At 37.0% G+C, this 10,231-nt stretch overlaps 1 protein-coding gene across 2 annotated transcripts; it reads right to left on the bottom strand.

Annotated features, from left to right (window-relative positions):
* Positions 1-163: 163 nt before the first annotated feature.
* TRAPPC6B (trafficking protein particle complex subunit 6B) lies at positions 164-10,015 on the bottom strand. Of its 2 annotated transcripts, XM_065872381.1 has the most exons (6): positions 9,935-10,015; positions 4,639-4,706; positions 3,779-3,896; positions 2,747-2,830; positions 929-1,022; positions 164-195 (listed from the first exon to the last, which is right to left on the bottom strand). In XM_065872381.1, exons 1-6 carry the CDS (start codon positions 10,013-10,015, stop codon positions 164-166), a joined length of 477 nt encoding a protein of 158 aa, XP_065728453.1. The 2 variants fall into 2 exon arrangements, with proteins under 2 accessions (XP_065728453.1, XP_065728454.1); XM_065872382.1 differs by lacking the exon at positions 2,747-2,830.
* Between the last annotated feature and the right edge of the window lie 216 nt (positions 10,016-10,231).

Raw genomic sequence — 10,231 nt, 5'->3', positions numbered from 1 at the left:
CCCTTACTCCTGCTTAAGAGTGCATCTTTCATTATATAAGTTAGCAAATAGCTTATATCAATACAAATGTCCAACAATGTAATTAAATCATTGCTGCTTGAAATACTTTATACAGGAATAATTTATCTCTTTACACTACTGAAGCCTTGCATTTCAGTAGTTTCTATAGCTTCTGTATCATCACTTGAAATTTACCTAAAAAAGAAAACATGAAAAATCATTCTTTGATTTTAGGTATAAGGAAAACAGGCCTGAACATCAGTTTCCTGCTTCATTTAGTAAGTAGTTTCAATCAAGAAACTTGCTATATCAAACAACTTTTCACACTCTTCACGATATTTGATAAAGTCAATTTCGTTTTTATCAGATGATTATCTGGTTTGTGAATGACTGCTTTTGTTTCTCTGTGATTCCTACATTTTAGGTATTTCATTGCTAATTATTGTGAATAGAAAGGAAATACAGTGATGCTCAAAGCCAATTTTATGCTTGGTTGGTAGCTCTGGTGGAAAGATATTTGGAAAGGAGTTTAGCAATAAAAGACTAGTTGGCTTTATTTAGCTTTATATAATAGATATTTTCTAGAAAACTGTTTAAAAAATTTTTCAACACTATAAGGAAAGTTGCTATCTTAAAAGAATACTGCAGAAAATTGTCCTTTAAGAGTTAAGAATCATTCCTTAAGTTGTCTTATAAATTTGGATTTCCTTAGCACATTTTCTTAAATCACTATTATGAATTAAAAAATCATTGACTATGAATATAAGTATGTTACTACATTAAATGTTAAAATTTGATAAAAGTAAAATGAAATGGTTTTAGCATTTTAGATGTTCTCTAAGTAACAAAAACAAGAAACAAACAAAAAAACACCAGACCTGAAAAATAATTGCTAAAAACATTTGTAAAAAATGTGAATTCAACTTACAGGCAGGCATTGAAGATACTTCAGCTGTTACAATACTTTTTATCCCCAAGTTTGATAAGCCACCTCTGATTAAGCCACATGTAAATGCTAAGTACTAAAAAGAAAAAAAATTGTAAAATATATTAAGGATTTACTAAGATAGTAAAGCTATTGATAAATGATAGTTAAACCTTGATATTAATAAGTCATTGCTGTTTAAGGAAGGGTTGTGGAAGAATTTTTCAAATCATTGAAAATCATGATTGTGACAAAGCCAAGCTGGAAACCCGTTAGAATTAGTTCCAGAGGCAGCAGAGGTGATTTGTGTCTACCTTCAGTGCTGCCTGAAGGGTTCTAAATAGACCCTCCTTGTGGAGTGATTTGGGCTTTCTGGCTGCTTTAACCTCCCATGGTTCTTTTTAATTTTGGCTATACCATGATGCTCTGCTTAAGGGATCACAGTTCTCGACCAGGGATTGAACCTGGGCCATAGCAGTGAAAGCCCCAAATCCTAACCACTAGACCACGAGGGAACTCCTGCTCCCATGGTTCTTGCCTGTTTTCTGAGCCTTCCCATCAGTTCTGTAAGCTAACTAATTATTATTCCATTCAATCAAAATTGGTTTCTGCTTTCTACAACCAAGAATCCTGACTTGTTCAAGACTTATAGCCTGCCAAAACAAAGACTTACCTAATTTAAACTATCAAAGCGCCAATGTTGAGAAACCCTGTCATATGGAAACAAGGAAGGGAAATGGGACTATGCCACAGCAGAGACAGCCAGGACAAAAATGAGAACCAAAAATCAAATAATCCAAGAAATTTTTTATTATCTACATTTTGCATGATATTCAACAACACTACTATGTATCTATGAATAATATAGAATATTATTTTATAATTAATATAAATAAATGGGTACTGATAATCAGATATGGAGTCATGAAATTGTAAGCTGGGAGAGAACCTAGAGATTCTTTATAATATAGGTATTATTATAATCAATTTTATTAATAAGGATACTAAGGAAGGTCCAGAGGGGTTATGTAACTTACCCAATGTCACAAACCTGTAAGTTGTGGAGTTAGCTTAAAATCTAGATTTATTTGGTCCCAAGTGCATACTCCTTCCACTACACCAAACTGCCTTTGTGTTAGATAATTTAGATATGGACAGATTTTACAGATAAACAGCAGCTTATACATACTGCCCAAGGTATTTTATAAGTACCACACAGTAACCGATTGCGCCACTGGAGCTATGCTTGCCCAAGATATTTTAACCACTTCAAAGGAACCCTTATATTAAAACTTGTCAGCTTTTCTTTAATACATCTGGTCTATTTATTGATTCCTACCTGAGACTGAAAAAAAATACATGAAACCCAGAAACACAGATATACTTAACACAAAACATGTATTCTTAGAAACAAATGTTAACTATATTTAAAACATTTTTTAAATTTACTGATGGAGATTGTAAATATGAACTCTGAGGTGAATAATTCTGCATAGCTAATACCAGTTTTTTTAAGCTTGAGTATCTTTTCTGATGTATCCATACTGTATTCGAGAATCTACCATTAATCTACATTTTTAATGGCATTTAAACTACAGTGTTTCTTTAATGGGTCATCATAAGCCTACTTAGCTACAGGTTAATGTTAGTTGTTTCAATATAATGAACACCTGCTGTTTCACTGAAAAGTGTTTAAACAAAAGGAACAATTTAAAAACATATTTTGAATTCAAAAGTCTGTTGTGATTGGCATTGTACTTTTCCCTATGGTTCTACTTTTTTCATAATAAAAAAACCCCGATCTTCTATTCCATTAAATACCTTTGATGCATGTTCTAAATACTGTTTTCCTGCAGACATTTGAGTAAGCAGGCGAAATTTGTTGTCCTGAAGTACGTAGATGCCCTGTTCCAAAAATAGAAAAACATCCAAAGTCAATGTAATCTGTACTCTTCCCTTCAAAACAATTTAAGAAATATTTAAAGTTATTAAAACTCACCTTTCTGTTGGTCAAAATTTCTTTATATGAAGAAGTTTTGTAATGTTCAAGCTGAAGAGTTCAGCATTTTATAACACTAATATTTACTGAATGCTTTAAGATACTGAAGATACAAAGATACCTAAGACAGTTCCTGTCCTTAAAGAACACAGTCTAGTGCGAAAGAATCAGAAATACATGTCTGGGTGAAATTAGCAGCTATATGTTATTAACTCATACCTAGAAAGCCAAAAATCATAGTCACTTCTTCCTATTAGCATTTCAGGTATTTATAAGCTAAGGTTGATACTGTTATCTGAAAAAATGAATTCTATTGGTAGCTACAAGATACATTATTTTCATTTTTATACCTTATTAAAATGCCAAATATACTCCAAGTATTTCCTTGAGTTTTATAAAATCTATTTTATGCATGATTTTCCATGCAACCTATTTTTATTTTAACAAAATATTTTAAGAATAAGAAATATGACAGCAACTAAACAGGCAAGAGTTAGTTAAGAGTTAAATATGCTCTCTAAATTAGCCTTCAGAAAAATGTGATATATTTCTGGTTCTGCATATTATAAGTAATAATAATGAAATAATAAAACCTTTATCATTCTGATACCTGATACTTTTTAAAACTTAAAATTTAATTGAGGGAAAGGGACAGCTATAACTACTGATAATTGTCTCTTGGTCTTTATTCACTATACCCTATTAGAGAAAAAAAGTAATGATGTATTAATAACATGTAAGAGAAGCATTCCAAAGTTGACGAGAAATTAAGTTTTACATAATAAGTAAATCACTAAAATACATTTATATTAAGTTAAAGGACTTAAAAAATAGGCCTTAATTTATCTAAATACCTGATGATTTGTCCTTAGGTTGTCGATTTGTTTCTTGAATACTGTAGTCCAAAAATCTTTACAGATGAACTTCATGATATCTAACTCATCCTTGAACCTTGCAGTATCTTTTGTAAACCTAAAAAGATCAACTAGAAGTAATACAGTACTTTTCCTCCAAAGAAAGCAGGAGGGGCAGATTATTAACTAATTTTCAAATGCCACAACAGCACTGAACATTTACTGACAGTCATAAAGTGATAAGCACCAAGCAAAGTAGATCCCATCTCAATGGATTCACATTCTGTTATATAATTTGGGGGCTAAAATTAGTCTAAAGGTGTATTAGTCTAACAGTACGCAGCAATTTTAGGTACAATTAGCACATTAAGAAAAAAAAGCTGAGCATAATCATGGTACTGTTATATAAAATATAATCAGAGTTCAACTATTTCAGATAGTGAGAAAGGAATACTAAAAAAATTGATCTATAAATTGAAAGATTATTACATGCATAGACAGAGACTCTAAGGTATGCATTTAAACAAAATTCCATTTAGGTTAAAGAACATATTAGATCTTAAGTAGGAAATGCAGTAAGATTTTAGATGGTTGTTTCAGCATACCAAAGTTTTCAGGAAAAACGTCTAAAACATAGAAGATACATATTTTCTTCAAATATTAAAACATGAAAGTTGGATAACTGAGTTAAAATAGCATCAGACCTAAAAAGAAATTTCAATCTGTGAATTAAAGAACAGAGAATAAATAAAGTTTGGGAATTAAAATTAAATTGTCTCAAGTTTTATTCAGTCTTTTGAAATGGATCATCTTTGTTCATAACCTACCTGGAAGAAAATTTTCAAATCCATACTGCTCACCTTTCTATCAATCCTTGTCCCACTCGAAACCCCATGTTTTCCAGCTTAGTTATACAGCGTCCATTTTCCTATTTAAAAACAGTTTTGAATAAATTTAGAATGCTAGAATGTAAATATTTATACTTTTTTCACTGAAACATTGTAAGAAAAAGTGAATTACAAGTCATACTTGAATTTTCTTAGTACTAATCATTTTCATAAGGCAATAGGATAAACAGGGAACTGTTATTACTTTTCAGAAATGCCAAAGCCCCTTCCCAATTACTCTTCTCACCTTCCCTGGCTTTTTCCATTTTCAACTCCTCTTCTCTCCTCAGTTATAAAACTGAGGTCATGGTATCGCTTTGGACTTTTCTGTCAGTCATTCCCTTTGTGCCTTCACTAAGTTCTATCGTCCCTTGCTTCAAAATGTCTGTTAGAGTCATCCAAGCTTTCCATTTCTCAGCATGTCTTAGTTGATGACCCCACCTTCCTATGCCTGGAATCATGCAATTGCTTCACTCTTCCTTTGACAATCTCATCCACTCTTAAGGCTTTAAATACCACCCCTAAGTCGAAGACTCAAAATTCTCTGGATGAACTACAAAGCCCTATACAATCCAGACTCCTGTGCCTCTCTGGCCTCAACCTTCTACTCTTCTTCACTCACTCCATCCAGCTCCACTGATCTCCTTGCTGTTCTCAGTCATGCCAGGCAGGCTCCAATCTCAGCGCTCTTGCATAGGCAGCTCTTCCTCCAGATATTCACATGACCAACTCACTCACTTTAAGTCTTCACTCACATGTCACCATCTCAATGAGGCTCATTTCAACCTTTTAAAATACAGTATCATTCCACTTCAGAAACTTTCTATCTTTGTAATTCTCAAATTCTGTCCCAAGACTAGCAACATCAGCATCACATGGGAACTTGTCAAAACTGCAAATTCTGTAATCCCACCCCCAATTTAGTGAATCAGAAACTGTAGGTGTGCGTCAGCGAGCTGTGTTTTAAGAACCCCTCCTAAAGTGATTCTGATGCTCTATCTCATTTCCCTGCTTGTCTCCAAGGAACTTCTTTCACCATCTAACCTAATGTACATTTTACTAATTTTGTATTGCTCATGTCCCTTCATCCCCACCCTCTCCTAGAATACAGCTCCAAAAGGGTAAGAATTTTTATGTATTCTGAAGCCTTTGCCTCCCGCTACCACCATAGGCCTCATTATTTGCTGAACTCTATTCTAAGGAACCATGTATGCTACTAATGGGGCTGACTATTAACCTGTATTTCTAGTACAGACTTTAGTGGACACAGCCATCCAGAGGTCCCACAGGCCCCTCAAATTAGGTGTATTCAAATGATATTAACATTCTCAGCTTGCTCTGCCTCCAAAATTCTTTAACTTCATCAATGGCACCACCATCTATCTAGTTACCACAACCAGAAAACTTCCATTTTCTTTACCTCCTTGCTCCCAGCCATTCACACACACTGCAGTCCTGCGGAGCCTATTATCTACATGCTTTTCAAAATCCATCTTCTCTCTCCTGACTGCTTAAGTAGCTCTTAGCATTCATTTCTCTCCTGGTCTTCAGTTAGAGCCTTCCAAGTGATCTCATCTCTAGTTTTTTTTCTTCCTTTGATTATCTTCTGTATTTCTGGTATAGACTTTGTAAAACCCAAATCATGTTGTTTCTCTACTGGACCACTCAGCACCATTCTGTTAATTTCCACACCCATTCCCAAACTTGCTTAGGTAGAATGAGTACCTGTAAGTCATGATGCTCTTTGTGGAACAGGAACCCAGGAACATACTGATAAGCAGGAAATCTGCTTATATGCAGACATTCTCAAATCTTAGCTATTGATCACATGAGCTTTTGAATTAAGCCCCAGGAAAAACCTTCTGATGCTGCACTTGTTCATTCACTTTGGCATCTGTGAGTGCTCACTAGTAAAGTATCAAATTTTTAAGAAACACTTAAGAATATTTTATCCATTAACCTTAAAAAAAACCACTATTCTCCATAAATTGGTAAATGTCCAATTATTCAGTTTTTAGACTTAATTCCTCTTCAAGCACAGTTTGAAAATCATTGATTGGGAAGGTGAGAACATTGGGATTTTTCCTTTATTTCACTTACACTTATGACTTTATGTCTAAAAAGATATATAAAAACCATTTCTGGATGATAGGATTATGTCTTTTTTACATTTTTTTACTATGAAAAATTTGAAGCACACTCGAAGTAGAGACACTAACAAACCCTCATACACCTAGACTCCAATATGGATTCTACTCATCAAGACTACCACATAACTTATTTGTTTTGTTTTTTTTAACATCTTTATTGGAGTATAATTCCTTTACAATGGTGTTAGTTTCTGCTTTATAACAAAGTCAATCAGTTATGCTTGTATCCCCATATCTCTTCCCTCTTGCGTCTCCCTCCCTCCCACCTTCCCTATCCCACCCCTCTAGGTGGTCACAAAGCACCGAGCTGATCTCCCTGTGCTATGCGGCTGCTTCCCACTAGCTATCTGTTTTACATTTGGTAGTGTATATATGTCCATGCCACTCTCCCACTTTGTCCCAGCTTACCTTTCCCCCTCCCGGTAAACTCAAGTCCATTCTCTAGTAGGTCTGTCTTTATTCCTGTCTTGCCCTGTGGACTACCATATAACTTTTTAAAAATCCCTTTTTCTTATATGGACTTAAAATTTTTTCCACACCACACACAAATTGCAATAGGAAAAGAAAGTTGTTTTTAGTTTAAATGATTCAAAACTTATGGATTTCCTTTCTCTTATAGGACTAGCACATGTCTCAGAATTATCAGTCATGATTAGAACAGCTGTTTTATTTTAGCTAATCCACTGGGGGAAAAAAGAGAGGGATTTTTAAAAAAGGTTTTCCTGGGCAAGAGTTGGAACAGGAAAAGAAAGTAGAAAGAGTAGAATGAAGAGAATTGATTGCACACATGGTGGGATGGGGAGCAGACGTTTTGTGATAAAAAAGGTGTGTTGGGGCTTCCCTGGTGGCGCAGTGGTTGAGAGTCTGCCTGCTGATGCAGGGGACACGGGTCCGTGCCCCGGTCCAGGAAGATCCCACGTGCCACGGAGCTGCTAGGCCCGTGAGCCATGGCCGCTGAGCCTAGGCGTCCGGAGCCTGTGCTCCGCAATGGGAGAGGCCACAACAGTGGAGAGGCCCGCGTACCGCAAAGAAAAAAAAAAAAAAAAAAAGGTGTGTTGCTAATTATTCTTTTGGGAAAAGGGTATAAGGAAAGCTGACTTTGCACAAACAGCAAATGTCTGCTACTCAGCACTTAGCACAGATGCAAAACATTAACTATTGCTTATGGATGATGATAAAGTCAAAAGTTTGTAACTTGGAAAAAATCTCTATTACAGATGGATCTGAATGAGAATAGAATTTGGGGGAGTTCCCTGGTGGTCCAGTGGTTCAATCCCTGGTCAGGGAATTTAAATCTCACATGCAGCAAGGCGCAGCCGGAAAAAAAAAAAGGAATAGAATTTGCTTCATTTCCAATACTCTTCCTGATGTCTTCCTACTAATATCTCCCTAAAATTAGCGTGCTGAAATCCTAACTCCCAGATAGTATTAGGAGGTAGGGCCCTTGGGAGGTGATTCTGTCATGAGGATGGAGCCCTTAAGGATAGCATTAGTGCCCTTATTATAAAAGAGACCCCAGAGAGCTAGCTAGCCCCTTCCACCATGTGAGCACACAGCCAAAACACATCCATAAATGAACCAGGAGGAGGCTTCCACCAGACACTGAATCTGCTGGTGCCTTGATCTTGGACTTCTCAGCCTTCATAACTGTGAGAAATAAATTTCTGTTGTTTATAAGCCACTCAGTCTGTGGCATTCTTGTTATAGTACCCAAAACAGCCAATATCCTTCTTATAGTTTACAAACTGACAGTACCTCTTCCTCGATGTCCTACAGGTGCCATAAATTCAACCTGTTCAAAATAATTCATTATCATCACCTCTTTCTTCTTTATTCCCTCTCCATCCAACCCAGTGGCTCAAGCTAAAAACCTGGGGATAATTTTTCAACTCTCATTCCTATACCTAATCAAGTTCTAGAGATTCTTCCTCCTATCTCTCAAACTTTCTCTCCTCTTCTCGTTATCCAGATCTTCATTATCTCCTGCCTGGACTCCTCCAATAATGGGTCTTCTGACTACAAGGACCTTCCCTCTCCAGCCCAAATAATGGTTTATCTTTCTGAAATGCAAATGGAGCATGTAATTCTCCTCTTTAAAAATCCTCCACTGAGAAGGTCCATGTGTTTTAATCATACAGACCTCTTTCTAGCTTCAGCTTTCAAAACTTCTCACTCTCCACCTATTCAATCTAGTCACAGTGAAATACTCAAGCATATTTAAATGCACTGCACTTTTTCATACCTCTATGACTTTACCTTTGCCTAGGATGCTTTTCCTGCCCTCACTTTCCACCCCTCTTTATCAATAGCATTATAGAAACTAGAGCTTCTGACTTGAGCATGAATTTGTAATATTTCATTTATAAAATCCTACAACTCCATGATTCCATATCTAATTACCACCCAATACGTTAATTATTCATTGAACCCTTATTCCTCAACGACTGTTAGGCAGGGACTTTATCTTATTCATCTAACAATGTCAGGCCCACAATACACATACACGCTTAATATATTTTCTGAATGAATCAATTAGCGAATGAAGACTACCACACATTAGAAGTAACCTCCAGGAGGATGGGACCATTGTTTGGCTCATTACTATATTCCTAAAAACTAGCTCTGACATATAATGGACACTAAATATTTTTAAAAATTATCTCATTAGCCCTCTTTCTTTGAGTTGCCTGGAGTGTTACTGAGGGTTAGGGATGGGGAGGGAGGGACAGGATTCTCAGGCTGGGAGAGGTCTGTCCAGTGGACGACTGGGAAGTGCTAGAAGTGACAGCCGAATTAAGTAGGGGTGCCAAAATCAGCAGTTAACTGACGCAAATCATGGTAGGGACAACACATGGAAGGGACAAAACAAAAAATCTGTGGCGTGCCACACACAGATATGGGACTGGACAAAAAGGTATCAAATAGTAAAAGATACGAAAGAGAAGGATGAAAGACTTAAGACAGCTGACAGGTTCTAAGGCTTAGGATACCTGAAGGTGGACCAATCTGCCTACACTTCGGGAAGCGATGAGTGGTGATGGGACGGGGGTAAAAGAAAACTGAGTGGAAACAAGGAGTGTCACCGCAAAAGGACCTCAAGGGCGTGTGGCAGCACTCACCACCTCCCCCTGCTCCGCGGACTTGTACACTCCAGACACCATCTCGTTATGCAGAAGCAAAAACAACGCCTCGTCCGCCATTTCCTGCTTATTCTCCCAAGCTCCGGGTTTAGGCTCCCGTTTGGGCCGGGCTCGGGGTTCCGGCTAGCGCCTGGGCAGCTTGGGCTGAGCCGCCGCCGCTCGTTCAGTCCGCAGCCCGTCCCTCGTTGCTAGGAGACCAAGGAATTCACTCAGCTTCCCGAAGGCTGATACTGGAGTGAGCCGAGGGCCGCGGCGCGCCCACCCCAGGACCATTAA

This window comes from Phocoena phocoena, chromosome 2 (genome assembly GCF_963924675.1).
Source record: "Phocoena phocoena chromosome 2, mPhoPho1.1, whole genome shotgun sequence".
In the NCBI taxonomy this organism is placed as follows: Eukaryota; Metazoa; Chordata; class Mammalia; order Artiodactyla; family Phocoenidae; genus Phocoena; species Phocoena phocoena.
The sequence above is the reverse complement of the archived record's forward strand: the minus strand, read 5'-3'. Positions and strand labels throughout refer to the sequence as shown.